This window comes from Lonchura striata, chromosome 19 (genome assembly GCF_046129695.1).
Source record: "Lonchura striata isolate bLonStr1 chromosome 19, bLonStr1.mat, whole genome shotgun sequence".
Taxonomy (NCBI): domain Eukaryota; kingdom Metazoa; phylum Chordata; class Aves; order Passeriformes; family Estrildidae; genus Lonchura; species Lonchura striata.
The window spans coordinates 1191811-1215601 of NC_134621.1; the positions used below are offsets into that span (position 1 = coordinate 1191811).

At 50.7% G+C, this 23791-nt stretch overlaps 1 protein-coding gene across 4 annotated transcripts in view; it reads left to right on the forward strand.

Moving 5' to 3' along the window:
* The window catches only part of MYH10 (myosin heavy chain 10), an 81239-nt gene extending 58544 nt beyond the window's left edge, over positions 1-22695 (forward strand). For all 4 annotated transcript variants that reach the window (XM_077787316.1, XM_077787318.1, XM_077787317.1 and 1 more), the window contains 26 exons: positions 1325-1518; positions 1741-1862; positions 2189-2258; positions 2356-2516; positions 3089-3197; positions 3284-3415; positions 4563-4769; positions 5876-6013; positions 6464-6587; positions 8724-8895; positions 9677-9889; positions 9991-10135; positions 11139-11345; positions 12247-12351; positions 13317-13469; positions 13755-14003; positions 14524-14736; positions 15457-15669; positions 16809-16964; positions 17536-17670; positions 18255-18343; positions 18852-18975; positions 19059-19267; positions 20017-20125; positions 20420-20592; positions 21063-22695. In XM_077787316.1, coding sequence (XP_077643442.1) covers positions 1325-1518; positions 1741-1862; positions 2189-2258; positions 2356-2516; positions 3089-3197; positions 3284-3415; positions 4563-4769; positions 5876-6013; positions 6464-6587; positions 8724-8895; positions 9677-9889; positions 9991-10135; positions 11139-11345; positions 12247-12351; positions 13317-13469; positions 13755-14003; positions 14524-14736; positions 15457-15669; positions 16809-16964; positions 17536-17670; positions 18255-18343; positions 18852-18975; positions 19059-19267; positions 20017-20125; positions 20420-20592; positions 21063-21207 — 4067 coding nt within the window. In that variant the 3' untranslated portion in view covers positions 21208-22695. The remainder of the gene's footprint in view (positions 1-1324; positions 1519-1740; positions 1863-2188; positions 2259-2355; positions 2517-3088; positions 3198-3283; positions 3416-4562; positions 4770-5875; positions 6014-6463; positions 6588-8723; positions 8896-9676; positions 9890-9990; positions 10136-11138; positions 11346-12246; positions 12352-13316; positions 13470-13754; positions 14004-14523; positions 14737-15456; positions 15670-16808; positions 16965-17535; positions 17671-18254; positions 18344-18851; positions 18976-19058; positions 19268-20016; positions 20126-20419; positions 20593-21062) is intronic.
* The last annotated feature ends 1096 nt before the right edge of the window (positions 22696-23791 follow it).

Consider the following 23791-nt stretch of genomic DNA (forward strand, 5'->3'; position numbering starts at 1 on the left):
AGAAGTTAAATAGTTCCCCTTATTTGTCAGATGATTCTGGTAGCAAAGCATAATTCCCTCTGCTTTGGTTTAAATGAATTTGAGGATAATGTGACAAAATTGAAGCTGTAGCCTACAAATAATTCCTTGTTTTTGGCTGCCCAGCTTGGATTTCATGGAGAACCCACAAATGTTGGGATTTGCTCAGTCCTAAGAAGCACCAGCTGTAATTATTGAGGTGTTAAACCACCTGTGTATCTTTTAATGAACTGTTAACACAATTCTTGACGTGCACATGGAATCACCTTCAAGGTTTTCATAATGGCACTCACATTTCTAATTGTGCTTCTGAAAAACAAACCCTTGAGATCCTTACCCAAAATGTTCCAAAAAATCAAAGGCAGATCTCTATTGTGATGCTTTATGGCAGCTTGGAAGTGCTTTGGTGTGGAGTTTTCCTGGTTTGAAATTTGTCTTTTGGGTAGGGAGATCTTTGCAGGTGTATTTAAAAATGGGAAGAAGTCTTCCAAAATAGCAGCTGAGCACAAGTCTGGCACCTATGGGTACACAGACACAGTTACTGATGCCCCACTCACAGCCAGGCTCCCTGAATCATAGTGGCTCAAATGATGGGAATCTAAAATGCTGTAACACAAATTTCCCTCCAATGCACATGTGGATATCGTAATCTCCAAGCCCACATGAAGCTTTAGAAAGTTTAAAAATAATACTATTTCCAACTCTACTGCAAATTTCTATTAAAACATGAACTAAACTGTGGTTTAATCTATCTCATTGTCACAAGTGACTTTCATGCACAGGTGTGTAATTGCAAATGTTCAGCCCAGAAACGCTGTGCACTGTAAGAACTCAGTGAGCTGCCTGCGAGCTGGGATTTACATCCCCATAAAGCTGATTTAAAGGCCGAAAACGGCTTTCCTGGTCATGTAGAACTGCAAGCAAAGAGCTGGATATCTCAGCCCGTACCTCCCGAAGCTGCACTCCCGTGCTGGATCAGTTTGTGGCTGTCGGTCCCCGAGCTTGCGCACAGTGTCGCGGTCCCGCTGCGCTGCCTCGCCCGCCGGCGCTCCCGAGCTTCTGCTGCCGTGCCACGGCCACGCTGCCAGCCCAGGGCACTCAGCCCTTCCCTCGTGGCCACGCTGCCAGCCCAGGGCACTCAGCCCTTCCCTCGTGGCCACGCTGCCAGCCCAGGGCACTCAGCCCTTCCCTCGTGGCCACTCAGCCCTTCCCTTGTGGCCACGCTACCAGCCCAGGGCACTCAGCCCTTCCCTCGTGGCCACGCTGCCAGCCCAGGGCACTCAGCCCTTCCCTCTTGTCCCCGCAGTGGATCGCATCGTGGGGCTGGACCAGGTGACCGGCATCACCGAGACCGCCTTCGGCTCTGCCTACAAGACCAAGAAGGGCATGTTCCGCACCGTGGGCCAGCTCTACAAGGAGTCCCTCACCAAGCTGATGGCCACGCTCCGCAACACCAACCCCAACTTTGTGCGCTGCATCATCCCCAACCACGAGAAGAGGGTAGGGGCTGCAGCCACTGCTGCTCACGCGGTCCTGCAGCCTGGCCGGGCCTTCCTCCTCCAGCCTCGTCCCACTGGCACGGCTGTCACACGGAGCGGTGTCCCCTCGGAATTCCCTGCATGCCCCTGACTCACCCTGCTGCCTTCTGGCCTGAGAAACTGAACGTGCAGTTTGCCACTAATACCAGTTAAAACCATCCTTGTTTTGTTTTGTTTCGTCCAGGCTGGAAAACTGGACCCACACCTGGTTCTAGACCAGCTGCGGTGCAACGGGGTTTTGGAAGGAATCAGGATTTGTCGGCAGGGATTCCCAAACAGGATCGTGTTCCAGGAATTCAGGCAGAGGTAACAGCAGCAGCAGCCTTTTGAGTTCTTAGGAGCTAAAGTTCCTTGTTAAATCATTGAAGAGCCCACACTCCTCCCTCCTCTCCCAGCCCAGCTCAAAGAAAATCAAAACCTGATTGTGAGGCCTTGAACTTTATGAGTTTGACTACTGCAGTTTATTCTGAAGGCAGTAGGCAAGGGGAAACAATCCAAAATTGGCTGCTGGAAAAGCTTCCTGGAGAAATTCCCAGTTGTGACTTGGTCACTGTAGTTTGTCCTTTAAGTTTATCCTATAAATCACATTGCTGACTGCTGAATGTAAAGGTGTTTTTTCATTTGCCTTTGAGGTATGAGATCCTCACTCCCAACGCAATTCCCAAAGGTTTCATGGATGGTAAGCAAGCCTGTGAGCGTATGGTAAGTGTTCATAGCTAAATATTGTCAAATCATGGAAAAATTTCCCTGAATTGTCCTTTTCTTGGTGTAACTACAACGCCCTTGCCTGTCTGTTTAGATCAGAGCCTTGGAGCTGGACCCCAACTTGTACAGAATCGGACAGAGCAAGATCTTCTTCCGAGCTGGAGTCCTGGCACACCTGGAGGAGGAGCGGGATCTGAAGATCACAGACATCATCATCTTCTTCCAAGCAGTGTGCAGGGGATACCTGGCCAGGAAGTGAGTGTGCTCCTGGGACTGGAGCTTCCTTTGACCCTCTGAGAGGGAGCTGTGCTTTAAAACTTGAATTTCAGGAGAGATTTTCTGAGGCTGTTGCCTGAGGAGCTGTAATTGTATCCTGGGTATTAAATGGATTTTTGCCTGGGCAGAATTTGCACCTTCATGCCTTAAAAATATCTCGTTTCCCTCTCTTGCCTTTGTGGCACACACAGCCCTTTTCAGTGGCTGCAAATTCCTTTGTCTCTCCTCCTGTCCCACTGGAGGTTCCTGGAAATTCTTTGGAAAGCAGCTTTTTGAAAAATAAAGTAGCTAATCCATCCTGATTTTGTCTTTTTAAGAAAAAAGCCTGTTGAGAGCAAGAGCAAACAGCATTTTTAATTATTGGAATTGGTGAATGCAGCTTTTGCTCTGACTCCATAGGAGCAAGAACTCATAAATTCAGTGTAGTTACTGAAACTTAGCAATAAGCCTGTTTATGGTCTGTAAGTGTCGTAGGGTTGGGTAACCTAAAAATTAAATGATGCTCAGCTGTATTTAACACATTTATTCATTTAACTTTTTCCTGTCTTCAGGGCCTTTGCAAAGAAGCAGCAGCAGCTGAGTGCACTGAAAATCCTGCAGAGGAATTGTGCTGCGTATTTGAAGCTGAGGCACTGGCAGTGGTGGAGAGTCTTCACCAAGGTCCCTTCTGTTCTGTTCTTTCCTGTTTCATTCACCTATAAGTAGGTGAGGGCAGGGTCTCACATTTTCATTTCAAACCTTTGCAGGTGAAGCCTCTTCTTCAGGTCACTCGTCAGGAAGAAGAGCTTCAAGCCAAGGATGAGGAGCTGATGAAGGTGAAAGAAAAACAGACAAAAGTGGAGGCAGAACTTGAGGAAATGGAAAGGAAACATCAGCAGGTTTGTGTCCAAGATCAGCTTTTGGTATGCAGGACATGGATTGTGCTCTGTCCCATCTGAGGGAGCAAAAGAGGATCAGCTGAGCTGATTCCCACTCTGCTGGAATGTGGAACAGGAAGATACAGCAAGAGCTGCTCCTCCAGGGAGGCAGGAACATGTTAACAAACAAAACCTGCTTGTGTGGCCTCTCCTGGCTGACAGGAGAAACTCAGAGGCAGTGTCATCCTGTGCCTGGGCTGGGCAAGCTGTGGGCAAACACCTGGGACAGCTCTGCAGGTCTGGTGGCTTTCTGTGATGGCAGAAATGTGGTGACTAAAGGAAGAGCAGTTTCAGTGTCACCTCCCTGCACTTTGCCTTTGGCTGTGTCCCGTGGGCATCCTGGAGAGACGTGCAGCTCATGGATGGACCCTCAGTGGGTGGGCACTCCTGGGGTGGCAGTCAGTGCCTCCACGTCCAGTGACAAGTGGCATCCTCAGGGATGGGCACTGGGACTGGGCAGAGTGGCAGGATCAGCCCATGGCAGCGCTGTGCCACTGCAGGGAGCAGTGCAGGAAATGCTGCTGCAGCCAGAGCTGCTGTCCTCTGCACTGCTGCTAAAGCCTCTTCTGGAAGCCCTTGGTTTGGGATGTGGGCATGGGAGGCAGGAACTGGAGCAGAACATGGCCTTTAATCACAGAATCACAGAATAATGAGGTTGGAAGCGACCTCCAAGATCATCAAGTCCAACCCATGCCCTAATACCTCAACTAGACCATAGCACCACGTGCCATGTCCAGTCTTTTTTTAAACACATCCAGAGATGGTGATTCTCCCACCTCCTTAGGAAGACAATTCCAGTATTTTATTATTCTTTTGGTGAAAAATTTTTTCCTAATATCCAACCTGTACCTTCCCTGACATAGCTGAGGCTTGTGTCCTCTTGTTCTGTCAGTTCTGTCTGACCCCACCTGTCTGAACCTCCCTTCAGGAGCTGTGGAGAGCAATGAGGGCACCTCTGAGCCTCCTCTACTCCAGAATGAACAGCCCCAGCTCCTTCAAATGTTCCTTGAGGGGCTTGTGTTGAAGTCCCTTTTGTGGCTGTCACAGGTGTAATCTCTCACCAGAGTCTCTGAAGTGTCATTTTTAAAGCTTTTACTGCCTTTTGCAGGTTCTGGAGGAGAAGAACATCCTTGCAGAGCAGCTCCAGGCTGAGACAGAGCTCTTTGCAGAGGCTGAGGAGATGAGGGCTCGCTTGGCTGCCAAAAAGCAAGAGTTGGAAGAAATTCTCCATGATTTGGAGTCCAGGGTTGAGGAGGAGGAGGAAAGAAACCAAATATTGCAGAATGAGAAGAAGAAAATGCAGGGCCATATCCAGGTATGGATCTCAGTGACTGGAGAAGTAGGATGGGGAAGCTCCCTCAGCATCTACAGAACAGAGGAATTTGGCTCCTGAGTGGAAGAAGATGATTTTTTTTCCTCTCCTCTCCCTGTGTTGAGTGTGATGAGCTCTGTGTGGTGCCAGGCAGGTGAGGAAGAAGGGAAAGCCAGGGTGCCCTGTCAGTGTGTGCTGAGGGGTCATTAAAGGCAGCAAAGGGCTCTGAGAGGGCAGAGCCAGGCAGGGCTGCACAGGGCCTGGGGACAGACTGGTGGCATGGTGTCACCTGTGGGAGAAATGTTCCTTTTGCACTGAAATCCAGGGAGCATCATGAAGGATTTTACTCACTTGACTTCACTAAGACAATGTCATTTCCTCCAAGTTATTTGATTGAGGTTTTTTTGACAATCAGATTATTTAGATGCTTCCTTTTAAATAATGGTGGCACTGAAAAAGGGAGTAGCTGAGAACTTACCTGTCTTTAAAAATATTAAAAGTAGTTGAAGAGGAAATAAACTTCACTTTTCACAGCTTTTGATGCAGTTTAAAAATGTCTATTCATCATATTTAAATGAATCATGTTTAAACCCTCAGAAGCACAGGGCATTATTGCTTTTTAATTGTGTGCCAATAACACAACTGGCTCAGATATTATCATAAGCTGTGATATTGAGAAGAGGAGAGCTGTCTCCTCTGGAATCCCTTCCCAGGTCCTGCCTTTTCTCCACCCCGTGCCCCATTCAGGTGCAGTGTGCTGGGAAGCCTCTGACATAAAGCCTGATCTGACTGGTTGTCATTAATTGCAGATTTTTTATCTTGTAGCTGGAATTAGGAGGGTGAAGACTGTGGCAGTGAGTGTGTGTTTCCTAGAGAGCACATTTCAGCCAAAGCTGCAAATCAGAGTTTTAAAAATCCCACCTGTATCCCATGGCCCTGAACTCCTTCCCAGATCATGGATCTGCCAATGAATCTAACAAAGCAAACGTGGGGTTAGAGTGTGTTAGGGCAAGAGGCTTTTCAAAATAACACATCTTTGTCACTAAGTTAAAAAAGCCTAAATGTTACCAACCTGGAAAATGTACAGATGCAGTTGTCTCTCTCCCCAGGACCTGGAGGAACAGCTTGATGAGGAGGAGGGAGCTCGGCAGAAGCTGCAGCTTGAAAAAGTGACAGCTGAAGCAAAGATCAAGAAGATGGAGGAGGAGATCCTGCTGTTGGAGGACCAAAATTCCAAATTTCTGAAGGTGGGAGCAGTGTAGGGGTGCCAAGGGACAGCTCCCAAAGCTCTGTCACAGGATCTGGGACACTTGGACACTTTGGGCTGGGGCACTGGAGATGAGTTTGGGATGACATTCCAGAGGGAGTTTGTCATGGACTCTTCCCAGTTTCATGACTCTCCCAAATCTTAGAGCTGGAAAAATGGTTTCTAGCTGCCCTTGTTCTCTGCAAACAGATTTCCAATGCTGCCCTAAAGCCAGGCCTGCTGTGTGCTGAATTCCAGGTCTCTCTTGGAAAATAAATGTTCATGGTTCCAAACAGTTCCAGCTGATCCTTGGTATTGACAATCACTTGAAATGAAATCTGTGTTAGAAACAAAACCTGTAACAGGGTCTTGTGCTCTCTGACAGCCCTCTGTGGGTTTTGTACATTCCTTTATTTGAAGTTGTGCTGAAGTTGTTTTTTCTCCCCCCCAGGAGAAGAAGCTGATGGAGGATCGGATTGCTGAGTGCTCTTCTCAGCTGGCTGAAGAAGAAGAAAAAGCCAAAAACTTGGCCAAACTGAAGAACAAGCAGGAAATGATGATCACTGATTTGGAAGGTTTGTTGTGCCTGGAATGGCCTGGGAGCAGCTCCAGGGGGGATGGATCACCTGGGGCAGGGCTGCAGGGTCTGCTCAGAGGGACCTGGGCTGGGCAGACCCAGAGCTGCTGCTGCAGGCAGCTCCTGCAGGAAATCCACCCGTGTCTCCTGCAGGAAATCAATCCCTGTCTCCTGCAGGAAATCACTCCGTGTCTCCTGCATGAAATTTTTGTCTCCTGCAGGAAGTTGTGTCTCCTGCAAGGCCTGCTGCATCTGCCTGCTCAGTCTGGCTCCTGCTGAACTTGTCAGCTTTTCATTTTTCAGAATCCATGTCCTTCACAGACACATTCAGCAATTCCTGCTCTTGCCTGCATCCCTTAGCACCAAGGGAAAACATCCTGGCTCCTGGGAAGCTTCTCCCACTTGTCTGACACCAGAGCAATGTATTCCTGCAGGAATGGCAGCAGGCACTCTTTAGGCTTCCAGAACTGGTTTTCAATAAACGTATATATTTTTTTAAATTTTCTTAATATTTACCTTCATTATATTTATAGATGTATTTTATTTTGTAGTGTTTTTTTTTTTACTGAGCAACCTGCTCTGGTGGAAGGTGTCCTGCCCAAGGCAGGGGTTGGAAGGAGCTGAGCTTCAAGGCCTCTTCCAACCCAAACCATTCCATGATTCCATCTAAAACGTTTCCATTCCTTTAGCCATTTATTTCTGATTGTTTTGCCAGTGTTGTCACAAGTTAAACCTGCCCCATATGCAACCCTTCCTTATTTTGTGTTGTTTTCTTTTTTAATTACTATAGATACTGTGCAACATTAATGAGCTGCCAAATCAAAGTTGCAAAATAATAGAGAAAGTTGTTTCTCTGTGCCCTGATTTGGGAATGGTTTTGCACTTGGTGTGTTGGGGCCTGCCTTGGTGCATATTTTAAGGCTGATGTGCTTCTGGAAGGATATCAGAGTTTTACCTTAGCTGTGTAGGCAGGTGTTGAGCTAACAGGGGTAGCAGTGATTGATGAACCTTGTCTTTAGCAGTTGCATTCAGAGACTTTAAGATGGGTCTGAGTAAGCTTTACTCACTGGAAAATAATGCTGGAGTAGCTCTGTGCTTAAATCAGGACTAGGAACTTGACAGATGTGTTTGGTTACAGAGCCATTCCAAGACTGATTATCTTAGAGGTGGAAATTAAAGCTTATATTTAAGGCATGCAATTTCTTGGCTAGGAAAGCAAAGTAAAATGATATTTACTTTTGGAGATGAATCAAGAAGCCATTAAGGTCTCTCTGCTAGAGTCTTGGCACTGCTAGGCACTGATATTTGGGGAAAAAAATTAATTCAGTTTGCTGTGAACTCTCTCAATTACAAAATTGGGTCTTGTGTCACTGCTGTAACTGTCACTCACCAGGAGCTTCACGTAAAAACAGAGGGAAAAGCACAATTCTTCTGGAATGTGAAACTTCTTGGAGAAAAGCAGTGGAGGAATATCCCAGCTAGCCCAGGGTGACTGAGCTGGTTCCTGACCATGGCTCCCTTTCCATCTAGTCCAGAAGGAGTTTTGGGAAGGGTGTGAGGGAGATCTCTGCTCTGAGGAGCCACAGAGGATTGACCAAGGGCACTCCTGCAGTCCCTTGGAATTGCAGATGTGTGCTAGTGCCCTTGGAGCTGGGCAGGGGCTCTGCCTTGCTGTGCCCAGGCAGCTCGGTGCTCAATACTGCTGGGATGTGCTTAAACAGCACAGATCCTTGGAAAATGGTTTGTTCAGGCTTACTTTAAGCTATGTTATTTTCCAGTAGACTTTTGGAGTCTGGCCTAGCCCTTCCAAAGCCATGCAATTGTTCCAGTCCATGGCTTATCTTCTTTTTTATCTTCGTTTTTGGGTGTTCGAGCTGCTCTGTCAGATCCCACTCCTTATTTTTACCAGGATGTTTCTGTTGCCTCATTTCAAACTATTCACAGTTGTCAGAGACTTTTCCTCTGACTTTCTGGCTAAGTCATGCAGTTCTCCTTTGCTATTTCATGTTTCTGCAGGCTGGAGAAAGAATTGGGGCAACATAAATTAAACTTCCCACCCTTCCTGCCACCCCAGAGCCTCTGAGGGTGACAAGAGGAACAATTCCATAGGAATTTAATTCTTTGCTTCCTTTAGAACGCCTGAAAAAGGAGGAGAAGACCCGTCAAGAGTTAGAAAAAGCTAAAAGAAAACTGGATGGGGAAACAACAGATCTGCAGGACCAAATAGCTGAGCTGCAAGCCCAGATTGAGGAGCTGAAGATCCAGCTGGCCAAGAAGGAGGAGGAGCTGCAGGGAGCTGTGGCCAGGTCAGTGTGGCACAAAGCTGCTCCCCCAGGCTGAATTCCAGTTTTGAATTCCAGTTTTGAATTCTGGCTGCAGTCAGAGCTGGGATGCTGCAGCAGCAGCCAGCTCTGGAGCCCTGTGCTGTGCACAGACAAGGCAAATTTGCAGGAATTCAGAGATCCTTTACAGGAATTCAGGCATCCCTTGGCATCCTGGCTCCACAGACCTGCAAAAAGAAGAAGTTTCACATGGTATAACAGTGTCTGGGATCTGGAGGCTTTTTTAGTCTCCCAGAATTCAGCCTCAGGAGGGAAAAATGTATTTTTTCAGTGGGTCTTAACAAAGTGCTGGGCAGGACAGACTTTGTCTGGGTTTGTGTGATACCCCTGCAGTCCCATGTTATGCTGAACACCACCTGCATTTTTTAAGTGTAATTTTGCAGGAAGAGAAAATTCTACAGATGGAACATTTCTGGGGCAGTGTTGAGATCTGCAAAATTGGAACACTTGACTGTAAACTAAAGCTTGATAATTCTGATAGTGCACCTTGGTTTTATCTGTGGTGTCTTTCATGCATCCCTGGAGGTGTCCAGGTTGGACAGGGCTGGGAGCAGCCTGGGATAGTGGAAGGTGTCCCTGCCATGGCAGGGGTGGGAATCTGGTGATGTTGAAGGTCCCTTCCAACCCAAGCATTCTATAAATGTTTCTATTTATTCTCTGGAGGAGTTAAGGTGTGTTTGCAGCTAATTTAAGCAGAGGGTTTGAGAGGAGGGGCAGTCCCAGTAACTGTGTGCCTGTTTGACAGGGGGGATGAGGAAGCAGTTCAGAAGAACAATGCTCTGAAGGTGATCAGGGAGCTGCAGGCTCAGATTGCAGAGCTCCAGGAGGATCTGGAGTCTGAGAAGGCATCAAGGAACAAGGCAGAAAAGCAGAAAAGGGATCTGAGTGAAGAGCTGGAGGCTTTGAAAACAGAACTGGAAGATACTTTGGATACCACTGCAGCACAACAAGAGCTGAGGTAGGATCATGGTCTGTGTGAGAAAGCACCTCTGGAATTCATCTGTGATTTATGAAAAACTGGAGTGTGGATTTTTTGGTGATCCTCTGTGCTTCCTCCAGGACAAAGCGAGAGCAGGAGGTGGCTGAACTGAAGAAAGCAATTGAGGAGGAAACCAAAAACCATGAAGCCCAGATCCAGGAGATCAGGCAGAGGCATGCTACTGCCCTGGAGGAGCTCTCTGAACAGCTTGAACAGGCCAAAAGGGTGAGCAGAAAATCAACTTTCTGCTTCAGGGCTTTTTCTAAGTACCACAGGCAGCGTGGTTCCTTCCAGGAGACCTGAGCTGAGGCTTTCCATGATCACAGAGCAAAGCTGTCCTCTAAAATTCCATCCCAATTGTTGAGATTGGTCACGTTGGTTTGACAGTGCTGCAGCTTTTCAGCAGCACATCTGTGCTGTGTCCTCTGCTCACCAGCAGCAGGAGGCACGGGTGGATCACATGGCTCCTGGTCTTGTTCAGGAGAATTATTCCAAAAAAATAAGTGTCTAGTTTTTGAAATTACAGCTGGGGTCATTCACAAATGTGTGTGAATTCACCTCTCCTGTGGTGATGTTTTTATGTGTTGTGAATACTGCACAAGCTTCCTTAGTATTCTAAATTAAGTGAGAGATGTAGTAGTTAAACTGTGATTTTCACCAGCTTTATTCACCTGAAAATCTCTGCATGTCTTCTGCTCCTTATTCAATAAATATTCTCAATAAGAGCATGAAAAGATGGAAAAATACCCTGCAATCTGAAACAAAGCTCCTGTGACAAGATGCTGTCAGCTCTGGTGAGAAAGCAGAAATGACACTTAAACATCCCTGATGCCAGTGATTACTTTTTGAAAGGCTTCTGACGAATGTCAGTGCTGAGAATTGCTTTGTTCTGCACTTGCAGGCTGCTCTGCCTACTCAAATCAGGGCAGCTTTGGTTCCTGTCTTCCCTTTTATTTCTGTGAGATGAGCCATGCTGATCCCTTAATGGGCACATTCCTTCCTCCTTGCAGTGCCACCAAAGCGGGCATTTCCAGGGCTGCCATCCCAGATCCTGCCTGGGGGAGAAGCCCAGGTTCCCTCAGTGCTCCCCTGGCACACACAGAATGTGCCACAGCAGCATTCCAAACCCTGCTGCTCATCCTGCTGAGCCCCTGCCTTCCCTCTGAGCATGGAACCTGCAGGAAGCCTCCACCTGCAACTAAGAGTTCTTTCCTTTCCTCCTCCCTAGTTCAAAGCCAACCTGGAGAAGAACAAGCAGGGCTTGGAGTCAGACAACAAGGAGCTGGCCTGTGAGGTGAAGGTGCTGCAGCAGGTCAAGGCAGAGTCTGAGCACAAGAGGAAGAAACTCGATGCTCAGGTGCAGGAGCTGACTGCAAAGGTGTCAGAAGGGGAGAGGCTGAGGGTGGAGCTGGCTGAGAAGGCAAACAAGCTGCAGGTAAGGCTCTGGAAGTCCTAAAATCCTGGAAAACGGGCAAGGAACTCAAAGCTGTAACCATGTGCAGAAATGGCCTGTGGCTGATGTGGGAGGTGAGCCCAGCAAGGGCTCTCATGGAGCTGGGGGGCCTCCAAGTGGTGCTGTGACACCAATCCTGAGTGTCCTGGGCTGTGTGAGAGTTCAGTGGCTTTGAGGGATGTGCCTTCCATCCTGGAGAGCAGATCTGGGAGCTCTGCTCAGCCAGCTGGCAGGATTGGCTTGGCTGTGGAATTGAGTGGGTTGGGCTCAGCTTTCCCATAGGGATGAGCAAAAATTGATGGTGGCCACAGGGTTGCTTTGGTGCTCCAAGCTGGGAGCCTGGCAGGGAGGGGTTGCAAGCAGAGGCCCATTCTGCTGGGAAATGGGGCAAACAGGAAAAATACAGCCATGGCTGACTTCTGAACCACAGCAGGGTAAATCAGCTAAAGCACTTCCAAAAGGAATGGCCCAGCTCTCTGTGGGGAAACTTTCAGGAGTACTGTAGCCCAAAATAATAAGCTGGCACCTGGCAGTGACTTTTTCTCTTGCAGTGATGCTTTGGACCCAGCTGCCACCATGCTGATCCCTGAATTAATGCTTGCATGAAATGTATGGTTCTAGAATTAAAAACAGCATTAAAGTGTGAGTGCAGGGATCAGAGCAAAGTGCTAAATATCAGAGCTCAATAGCCTAGCTCTGGTTTTGTTACTGCACTTCAGGACTGACACTCAGCTTGCATTTTGTAGGCAAACTTGAGTGGTTTTAGCTTGCTGCCTCTGTCTGTTGGGCTCAGTACCTGGAATTTGCTGAGGTTCTGTGCTGTGCAGCTCCAGCCCAGTGGGGTTTGGGCTGTGCTCTCACCTGTGGGCTGCTTGCTTTGCAGAATGAGCTGGACAACGTCTCCACTCTGCTGGAGGAGGCAGAGAAGAAAGGCATCAAGTTTGCCAAGGATGCAGCCAGCTTGGAATCCCAGCTCCAGGACACACAGGTGTGTAAAGCTGAGCTTGGCACTGGAGCTCTGCTCCTCGGGGAAATGCTGACTGCTAACAGAAAACACATTTTCATTCATGCTTTGGGAAGTCCCCTGGGTAGAAGCTGAATTTCCTGTTCAGCCCAGTGAAATGGGATGGATTGGGGTGGCTCAGCTACATGGGGAACAAAGTTTTCATTATCTGAGCTTCACTACCTGGTAGCTGGTAGTTCTGTTTTATGTCTTTGTCTCTGAGGGAGATAAGAATCAAATAAAAAACCCCTTTCCAGGCAGAGTTTAATGTCAATATCCTTGGGATATATGAGAAACAACAGTCTTCTACTGACAGCTTCAAATTCTTACAGCTGAAGTTCAAACTGTCAGGTTTTGGTTCTTAATTAAAAAATTTCAGCTTTCTGCAGATATTCATCACTTCAATATATTTTATCTTTATTAAAGTTCTAATGGTGACCACTTAACTCTCAATAATGTTAACCACAACTGGAGGGGTTTGTAGGGAGCAGGCTGGGGGTTACACCTTCCATTACTTTGTTATGACAGAAGTTTCCACCTTTAAAGTGACCTTTGTATTTAAAGAATGCAGAAAACCTGGAAGCATGCTGCCATTGCAGGATTTGCTGCTCCATGTTCTTCCCAGGTGGTTTTAATAGTTGCACTGTGCTTGTCTGAAAAAAGAAAAAATACATTTTGAAGTGACTTCTGTCCCTTGAAAGATGGGAAAGTATCATCCTTTAATTTCTAGGGCAGACTCTGGCATGGGTTCCCTGACCAGAAATCTGCTTTATGAAGGTTTAAGTTTGCCCCACATGAATGGTCAGTGGCTTTTTGAAAACCCAAATAACGGATGTCTTCATAAAGCATGTCCTTGTCCCAAAATCTGAGGGAAAATAAACCTGGGAGTCTCCATGTGGAGCTGTGGGAGTTTCAGAGCACACTCAGCCCTGCCCATGCCTGTGTCCCAGGAGCTGCTCCAGGAGGAAACCCGCCAGAAGCTCAACCTCAGCAGCAGGATAAGGCAGCTGGAAGAGGAGAAGAACAACCTGCAGGAGCAGCAGGAGGAGGAGGAGGAGGCCAGGAAGAACCTGGAGAAGCAGATGCTGGCCTTGCAGGCCCAGGTAGGGTGCTGTGAGTGGCAGCTGTCCCAGAGGGGTGTCCCAGAGCTTTGGGGAACCCATCGTGGAACTGGCACGGGTGCTGAGCAGATTTTGGAATCATTACCATTGCAGTAATGCTGTGTCCCCTGAACTGTGATGGGTGCGTTGCCCTCTGAGAGCCTGAGAACTGCCAGCTTTGTGCTCCCTTAGCCTGCAGGAACAGCTGTTCCTTCTGCCCCTTGCCCTGGGCCTTTCCTCCCTCTGGTGATGCCCTGAGGGACTTCCCTCGCTCTTGTTGAATTTCAGTTGGCTGAGGCCAAGAAGAAGGTGGACGATGACCTGGGAACCATCGAAGGCCTGGAGGAGATGAAGAAGAAGCTGTTGAAGGACGTGGAGTCCCTAAGCCAGCGCCTGGAGGAGAAGGCTCTGGCTTATGACAAGCTGGAGAAGACCAAGAACCGCCTGCAGCAGGAGCTGGATGACCTGATGGTGGATCTGGACCACCAGCGCCAGATCGTCTCCAACCTGGAGAAAAAGCAGAAGAAGTTTGATCAGGTACTCCAGCCTCCTGTCACCTTCCTGGGTGTTTAGGATTTTTAAATGGCATCTTGTTCTTGTTGCTGAGCCTTGGATAAGGCAGGATGTGGCTGTTGTGCTGGGTCATTGATAAATCTGTGAGCAGCTGGCCTTTGTCAGGAGCAACTTGTCACTCCCAGTTCTCTGAGGCTTGTTAGATCAAGCTCTTCATGTGGAAGAAGAGAATTACGCTGGAACAAAAACTTTAGAGTTTTATTGTAGTCCCTCAAGGTAGACTAAAAAAAAGGATCTGAAGAGTGAAAGATGGGAATCCTCTGAAACTTGAGCTTGCTGAGTAGCTTGCAGCCTGCTTTCCCCCTCTCATCCCCGAGCAGCTGTAGCTGTTCTCTCCTGGCTCTTTGATCACAACTGAGGGACCAGGCAGCTCCTGGAGGCCAGTTAAACTCAGAGCATGAGCCACTTCCTGAATAAAACACCTGAGGCAGGAAGGACCTGAGTGTGGAGCTTGGGAGATGGATTAATTGTTTCTTATGTCCAGATGCTGGCAGAAGAAAAGAACATTTCTGCCAGGTATGCAGAGGAGAGAGACCGTGCTGAGGCAGAGGCGAGGGAGAAGGAAACCAAAGCCCTGTCCCTGGCCCGGGCCCTGGAGGAGGCCCTGGAAGCCAAGGAGGAATTTGAGAGGCAGAACAAGCAGCTGCGTGCAGATATGGAAGACTTGATGAGCTCCAAAGATGATGTGGGCAAAAATGTGAGTATGGTTCCAGAGGCTGTTTGCTACAGACTGGGAATGACAGGGTTATTCCCTTCTCCCGGGCTGGGGAAGGGTCTGTGCACCAGAACAGAGCTTTCTGAAGCTCACCCAAAATACTGGAGGGATTAATGCTCAGAATAATTGTTAACATCTTCAAAAGCTGTATTCACACCCTTGTGGAGATCCCAGATCCCAGTTTTATACTTTTGGGTCAGTGGAGGTGGGACTGCAGTCAGATAGAACTGGTGGTGTGTTGCAGCTGTGACAGATGAGGGCAGCCACTTCCCCATTTCTGTGTTGCTGGGTATATTTATTGTGTGTAAATGAGGAATAATGAGGATTTCTGTTACCTTTGATCAAGCTGAGCTGCAGGACATGGTTGAACCAGAGGCAGAGCAGAACTGTGGCCCTTCAGTGTGCTCCCTCCTGCACCCAGCTGAGGCAGCAGCAAAGACCCCTGTCCTTCCCTGATGGTCTTGGCTGTGTCACCGTGTCCCAGCCCCTCATCTTTACCCAAGAACCAGATTTCCCCTTCTGCCAGCCTGGGTAGGGGAGTGGGTCTGCCCTGGCCTCTGCCTCAGCCCCAGCTGCTGCCGTGCCCGCTGTGGCTCCCTGCCAGCCCAGAGTGGGCAGCTGCAGCCCCTGGCCTGCCCTGGAACTGCTCAGGTCTCAGAACTGCTGCTCAGGGACAGGCTCTGAGCAGAGCTCATGCTGCAGGTCCACGAGCTGGAGAAGTCCAAGAGAACCCTGGAGCAGCAGGTGGAGGAGATGAGGACTCAGCTGGAGGAGCTGGAAGATGAACTGCAGGCCACAGAAGATGCCAAGCTGCGTCTGGAGGTGAACATGCAGGCCATGAAAGCCCAGTTTGACAGAGATCTGCAGGCCAGAGATGAACAGAACGAGGAGAAGAAGAGGATGCTGGTGAAACAAGTACGTGTGTTTTACTTTGAGGTGTAGTCAGGAGGGGAGGAAGGGCTTTGGCCAGAATTCTGGGCCTCTGTGCTACCAGAAAGATGAACCCCTTTGCTTAAAGATTCCATCCAATGGAAACCCCAAACCACAGCATTTTTACAAAGCACACAGTAGTTCTGGCCACTGTGCCCAGGCAGTGTCAGGTGGTGCTGGTGGCCTCCAAAGCCACTCCACGAGCTTTGGCTGTTGCTGCCTGGGTGTATTCCCAGGACAAGCATATCTCAGTTGCATTTTCAAGCCCACCCTATTTGATGTCCAGAACAAATCCATGGATGCTGAGATAGACTTTTAAATTAAGTGAACAGTTTCCTAAATGCAAATCATGGCAGAGCTTCCCAGTTTGCCCGGCTGAGAATTCTGGGAACACAGAAATCAGAAGAGCCTCAAGAAATGCCTTAAGAGGATCATGCTTGGTTCTAAATTGCTCAGGAAAAAACCAGGCAATATTTCAAGATTTATCCCAAGAAAACAAAACAGACTCACCAGTGTAGAGATATCTTAGGAATAAACCTGGCCTGCAGGGTTTGAAAGGTCACTGCAGAACAAAGTTGCTGTTATCTGAACTGGACAAGAGCTCCTGACCTTGCACTGGGAGGGAGATTTGCTTCCAAAACAAAATTTTCTTTCATCTTGGTAACCTGTGGCATTTCTGGCTCAGTTTGTTTTTGCATAGGTTTGGCTCAGTCCATGTTGCCTGACTGTTCACACACTCTTGTTTTATTTTGGAAAGAGAAGTTGTTGGTACATAAGTGCCAGTAACAGGCTGTTCAAAGGGAATGGTTTCGTTGCTGTCTTGAGACAATGAGGTGATTCTGCTGCTTATTTTCCACCAGAGTTAGCTCCATCTGCCCTGGAGCCATCCCCTGTGGTGGATGGAGGGGTGGGCAGGAGGCTGAAATGGAAATGCTGCAGGAGCTGGGTCTGTCCTGGGGCTCCCCTGCTGCTCAGTGCAGAGACCTCTGCTTCCGCGGGGCTGCGGCCCTGCCCCGCGCCTCCCCCTGAGCTGCCATGCCACGGGGAGTGCCCGTGGCCCGGGCAGGCCCTGGGGTGCCAGGCTGGCCCTGCCGGGCCTGGCCCTGATGCCCTGCCTGGCCCAGGTGCGCGAACTGGAGGCCGAGCTGGAGGACGAGCGCAAGCAGCGCGCGCTGGCCGTGGCGGCCAAGAAGAAGCTGGAGATGGACCTGAAGGACCTGGAGGGGCAGATAGAGGCTGCCAACAAGGCTCGGGACGAAGCCATCAAACAGCTCAGGAAGCTGCAGGTAGGCACAGCTGAGCTGGGAGCTGGGTTCTGTCCTGGGAGCTGCCCAGGGGCTGCTTCCATCCAGAGGCAGGCTCCACTGATGGGTCTGACATTTATCCAGCCTGGATTTATTCTCTAGGCAAAACTCATCACTTTATAGAGTCACAGAACAGTTTGGGTTGGAAGGGACCCTGAAGCTAATCTTGTTCCAAACTCCTCTCCCACAAAACCACTTTCCACATGGCTGGCAATGCCCAAGGCCACGTTGGACAGGACTTGGAGCAACCTGGGATAGTGGAAGGCCCTGCCCATGGCAGGGGTGGCACTGATGATAATTAAGGGCCCTTCCAGCTCAGGTCATTCTAAGATTCCACTCTGTAGTTCTGTGGAATGCTTGAAGTCTTGGACTGTGATATTTCTGACCAGGCATTGAGGGGTGGAAAGATGAGGAAATGAAATTTTACAATACAGAAGAACTGGGAATGCCTTTAAGTGGAATGAAGCCACTCTTGGAGAACAAAGGGGCTGGAATGGGTCTTGTGATGGTCCTGATGCAGCCTGGCTGCTCCTCACCTGCTCTCCACCTGCAGGCTCAGATGAAGGACTACCAGCGGGAGCTGGAAGAGGCCCGAGCATCCAGGGATGAGATCTTTGCCCAGTCCAAAGAGAGTGAGAAGAAGCTCAAAAGTCTCGAAGCAGAAATACTCCAGCTCCAGGAGGTGAGATGGAAATCCAAGAGATTTGTTTTTATTGTTTAGAGTAAAGCAAAGATGAGAGGGTTAAAAAAGTAAAAAGCAAGGTCTTCAGACCTCATAGAGCATTTCATTTTCCTTAGGAAATGCTTGAGTGTTTCTGCCACTTAATGCAGATGTATAATCTGAGGTTCAGTGTGTGCTGTGTGTGCTCTTGTCCTGAAGCTTTTTAATTTTTATTCTCTTCTTGTCTTCGTGCTGAGAACTCTGTGAGAACCTAAAACATTTGCTTGATTTAGCACCTACTTTACACTGACTCTGTCAGTCAGAGCATGGGGCACAGTGGTTTCTCCTGCTGCTGAGGGCTTGGGGGTTACTGATCTTCACAGATTTTTCCCCTTTGCTTTGGGTGAGGAAGGCTTCAGGGACAGGGAGAAGTGACTCCGCTGCAGTCCCAGGGCAGTGAGGGAACATCCAGCTGATGTGTCCTGCTGCCTTATCCACGAAACCCCTGGCACATCCCAGTTCACAGCACCTGCCAGCTGCTGGAGCTGTGTCTGCAGGGGCTGTGGGGCTCCTGGGGCTGCCCTGACCGTCTCCCACCCTGGCAGGAGTTCGCGGCGTCGGAGCGCGCCCGGCGGCACGCGGAGCAGGAGCGCGACGAGCTGGCAGACGAGATCGCCAACAGCGCCTCTGGGAAGTGAGTCGGGCTGTGCCGGGCAGGGAGCGGCCTGAGCTGGGCCAGGGAGGGGCAGCATGGAGATCAGGGAAAGCTCCTTCCCCACAGGGTGCTGGCACTGCCCAGGCTGCCCAGGGAACGGGCACGGCCAGAGCTCCAGGAGCCTTGGACAGCGCTGCCAGGGTGGGAGCGCTGGGGTGTCTGTGCAGGGACAGGAGCTGGATCCTTGTGGTCCCTTCCCTGGGAGCTGCCCTGAGCTGAGTGACCTCCCAGGAGCTGTGCTGGCTCTGGGCACGGCCTGACCCCTTCCCTGGGAGCTGCCCTGAGCTGAGTGACCTCCCAGGAGCTGTGCTGGCTCTGGGCACGGCCTGACCCCTTCCCTGGGAGCTGCCCTGAGCTGAGTGACCTCCCAGGAGCTGTGCTGGCTCTGGGCACGGCCTGACCCCTTCCCTGGGAGCTGCCCTGAGCTGAGTGACCTCCCAGGAGCTGTGCTGGCTCTGGGCACGGCCTGACCCCTTTCCCCGTGCAGGTCAGCGCTGCTGGACGAGAAGCGCCGGCTGGAGGCTCGGATTGCTCAGCTGGAGGAGGAGCTGGAGGAGGAGCAGAGCAACATGGAGCTGCTCAACGAGCGCTTCCGCAAGACCACGCTGCAGGTGAGCCCCGGGCAGCTCTGCTCTGCCCTGTGAGTGTGGCAGAGGCCCCAGTGGCACTGGGTGACCCTGTCCCCTCCTGCCAGGTGGACACGCTCAACTCGGAGCTGGCCGGCGAGCGCAGCGCGGCCCAGAAGAGCGAGAACGCGCGGCAGCAGCTGGAGAGGCAGAACAAGGAGCTCAAGGCCAAGCTGCAGGAACTGGAGGGCTCTGTCAAGTCCAAATTCAAAGCAACCATTTCTACTCTAGAAGCCAAGATTGCACAGCTTGAAGAACAGCTCGAGCAGGAAGCCAAGTAAGGGGAAAAGACCTGCTTGCCTGTGTGGGTTGAGTGGCTGAAAGTTCCATGCTGGATGTTCCTGAAGGGCCTTGGGTTTACTGTCTGGAGACTCCTGTTTAGGGGATAAACTTGAACAAGGCAGCTGTAGAGTAACTGGGGCTGGGAGTTCCAGAATGGATTTGCTTCCTACCAGCTGCATGAGCTCTGCAAGGTGTCAGTGTCCCAGAGCCACAAGGTGCTGCAGGAGTTTCCTGGGACAAGCTGAAATGTCCCCTGGTTGCTTGGTTAGAGGAACAGCTTATGTGGGACAGCTTGAGATGAATCCTGTGCTCTCCAGAAGTCTCTTTGCAGTGAATTATCCATCTGTCCTTGCAATCCTGTTTTTAAAATTCACTTTTTTACCTGGTTCCTCCCACTGTTTGCAGGTGGGACTTGTCCTACCACCACTTCTGTCTTTTCTGGGCTCTGGGCTCTGCAGCAGGATTGTGTTACTGGTTAAGCAGCAGCTTGAAAGCTGCTCTGTCCAATATCCTTGTGAAGGCTCCTTCTGAGCCCTCTTTGTCTCATGTTCACACAGCCCCAGGGCTGAGGCTTTGTGCTCTGAGAGCTGCATCCCTGCATGCCAGCCAGCCCCTGTGCATGCATCAGCTGCATTGCTGTGCCTGGCATGTTCAGAGAGCTGCACCTGTTGCACTTCAGGGGGGCAGATCTCGAGTTCCCAGCCCTCGGGCAGCGGGACCACCGATGGCTTTGGGCTGTTGCAGGGAAAGAGCAGCTGCCAACAAGCTGGTGCGCCGCACGGAGAAGAAGCTGAAGGAGGTTTTCATGCAGGTGGAGGACGAGCGGCGCCACGCGGACCAGTACAAGGAGCAGGTGGGTGGGGGTCAGTGGAACCTCCTTGGCTGGGAAGGGCTTGTGGAGAGGAGTTGTACTGGGAAGGGAATCTAGAGAGGTCATTAAACCATTAGGGATTCTCCCTAATGGAAAGGGAATCTAGAGGTGATTAAACCAGGGATTCTCTTGGTGTGTGTGTGAGCTCTGCTGGGACGGGCTGTTCCCACCCTGCTCTCCCGGCGTTCCGGGTCCCGGCTGGAGCCTGCACGAGGCTGTGCTGGTCCTGGTCAGGGCTGCAGCTCTGGGTGACCCCGAGGGCTGGCTGGCTTGCAGATGGAGAAGGCCAATGCCAGGATGAAGCAGCTGAAGCGGCAGCTGGAGGAGGCGGAGGAGGAGGCCACGCGCGCCAACGCCTCGCGGCGCAAGCTGCAGCGCGAGCTGGACGACGCCACGGAGGCCAACGAGGGGCTGAGCAGGGAGGTCAGCACCCTCAAAAACAGGCTAAGGTCAGTGCAACACCAGGACTGGGATTGACCCGAGCCCACGGACGCCATCCGTGGGCAACGTCCAGCTGGGGAGCTGCTGGCATCGGGTGATGGCTCAAAACGGAGCCTGGTGATGAGAACGAGGAAGCAGCCAGATACTCCACAGGGAAATTCTTGACAGCTGCAGGGATGGATGGGATATTGGGAAGGAGTCCTTCCCTGGGAGGGTGGGCAGGCCCTGGCACAGGTGCCCAGAGCAGCTGTGGCTGCCCCTGGATCCCTGGCAGTGCCAAGGCCAGGCTGGAACAGCTTGGGACAGTGGGAGGTGTCCCTGCCATGGCAGGGGTGGGCTGGGCTGAGCTGTCGGATCCCGCAGCCTGTGCCATCCCAGCCCGTGCCATCCCAGCCCGTGCCAGCCCAGCCCGTGCCAGCCCATGCCCTGCTGCGCTCCCGGGCGGTGCGGGCGCCTCCCCAGCTCTGTCCCTTGGCAGGAGGGGGGGACCCATCACCTTCTCCTCGAGCCGCTCGGGCCGGCGGCAGCTGCACATCGAGGGCGCCTCGCTGGAGCTGTCGGACGACGACGCCGAGAGCAAAGGCAGCGACGTGAACGAGGCCCCGGCCGCCCCCGCCGAGTAGCGCCGGCCCCGCCCGCATGCAGAGACCTCTCCAGACCTCTCCAGACCTTTCCAGACCTTTCCAGCCCCGGCGGGAGCGCGGCCAGCGCCCTGCCCTGCCCTCGGAACTGCCTTGTGGCCGGAAAGCTGCCTTACGACCCTCGGCATGTGCTACAAGGTTCCTTATCATAGGTCAACCATGTCTTAAGGCTCTCCAGCCTCACCACACTTGTACCCTGCTTCAGATATAGGTACAACTGCTTTTTTATATATAGTAAACAACCGGGATCGTCTCTGTTCAGTGCATCTCTTTTCCAGATACTCATTGTAAAGCCATTTTATAAAGCATCATGTGAAGGATGAACCATTTTTTTATCGATCCAGAAGCGTCATTCCCAGCGGGTGGGGGGCCAGGACAGACCCCTTGCGTGGCTGTGCATGCCTTGTGTCCAGCAGCATCCTTCAGGCTCCGGGCTGGCCGCAGCCTCTCGGATCAGTGAAGACCAAACCGCTCCCGTTTCTTTCTTTTCTCCCGATCGTTGTGATCCGCACACAAGCCCTGAGTGAACTGTGAAAATCGGCCTTGGGAAGTGTTAGAGGGAAGTGTAGGGATGAGTGAGTAGTGCCCGTTTTTATCCTGCAATCCCATTTGAAGCGTTCTCAGCACCTGCTCCATCCGTTCGTGTCCATGCAGTCCAGGCACACCGAGGCGGGTCCCGTCCCCTGCGGGCTGCTCGGAGCCCCGGGGCCCTGCAGGCACCGGCCTGGGAAAATGTGAACACCAGTGGGAAATGAACTCAGCACAGGCTGAGCTAATTTATTAATGTCAGGCCGTGGGGGCGCCGGGATCCCCGGGCTCCCGTGGGCCGGGGCTCGGGGCTCCCGCCCTGGATGGATGGATGTTGCCTGCCTACAGTTAACATGCCAGTGGATGTGAATCCTTTTTTTTTCTTTTGTTGTTGTTTTGTTGTTGTTTTTTTTTTTATTTTGAGCAGTATTACAGTGAGTAGTTAGCGTTCTTTTTGTTTAAATAGCTGAAAACTGACATTACAGAAAGTGCCTTAGACACTACAGTACTAAGACAACGTTACATATATAATTTGCCTATATAACAATGATTTAATGTATTAATTTTGACTGTGCTTCATATCATGTACCTCTCTAGTCCAAGTGGTATTATTGATATTAGTGACAATGAATCAGTGTTAACTAGGAAACTTCCTCTGCCACATGCTCAAAACCCGTGGATTTCCCTTTTTGGTTAAAAGCTTTAACATCTGTCGCAAAGGTTTTGTTGTGTGTGTTTGGATATTTTTAAATCAAACTGGCTGTTGACCACCAGGCATCTGACTGCAAATATCTTGTTTTCTTGTATACCCATATTTCTAGACAATGATTTTTGTAAGACAATAAATTTATTCATTATAGATGCGGCCGCCTGCTCTGTTTACTTACTGGAAGAGCTCTCCCGAGGCTGGCATAGACCTTAATAAACGAGATATGACTGGAAGCTGCCTTTTCCCTTCTTCCTGTTTTGTTTGCTTGTTTTTTTTATTTTTTTCCTTTTATTTTGACCTAAATACAGCATCAGTGGCTTGGTCTGAGCTGAGCCTTTGCCCCTGAATGCCACTGGCAAGGCCCAGCTGGAGCACACAGAAACTCTGAGCTCTGCTGCTGCCACTCAGTGCTGTGGCACAGGGGCTGGGCAGCTCCATCCCCTGTTTTGGGGTCCTGGGGTGCAGAACCTGCCCTGGAGCTGGGCAGGAAAGGCCTGGGAGCTGCAGGAGTTGAGTCCAGGGTGGGTCTGGGACCAGGGGGGGCCCAGACGGGTGGGAGGGGAGGAGGGAAAGGGGAGGGCAGGAGGGGGGATGGCCTGGGGAGGGTGACCCCGCTGGGCTGGGGGTGTCTGTGTGGGGCCAGGGCCCCCAGGACATGGGCAGGACACTGGCCCCTCCCTGGCAGAAAACCCAATGGGACAAAGTAAGAGCCACGGCCACTGGTTCTGCAAAATCCACTGATTCCACATTAAAAGAACTTTATTTTTGGAAGATTACTCTCATTTGTTTTCATTCTTTTGAAACCACATCATGTCAGTGGCACCAGGGTGGAACGGTACATCCTACAGAAACATGCCAGAGAGAGGCTGAATAAATAAAGCTACAAAGCCCAAGTTATGTACAAAGACCTCAGGCAAAGGTATTATGTTTACAAATCTATGTACAATAAAACAAATGTAAACAGTCAAATGCAGCAGAGGATGCACAGGAAGGAAGGACCATACAAACCCTAATGGCAAAGGGACAATCCCACCTCCACTGCTGGGCCAGTGGGGTTTTTTCCTCAGCATTTGTAACTCAACCACCTGGGAGCTGCAGAGCCCCTGACCGATGACTGCTGAACCCTCAGCTCCAACCCTGGCTCCATGGGCTGGTTCAGCCTAAAAATCCACTGGCTCTGAGGCACACAGACAGAGAAACCACACGGATGTGCTGCTTGGAAAACCCACAAGGTGCAGCCGCCCCAGACTGTGCGAGCAGCCCTCAGGAGAGGCTGCACAGCCCCATCCTACAGCACAGGGGGTGATGGGCAGGGGGCTCCTGGGGGAG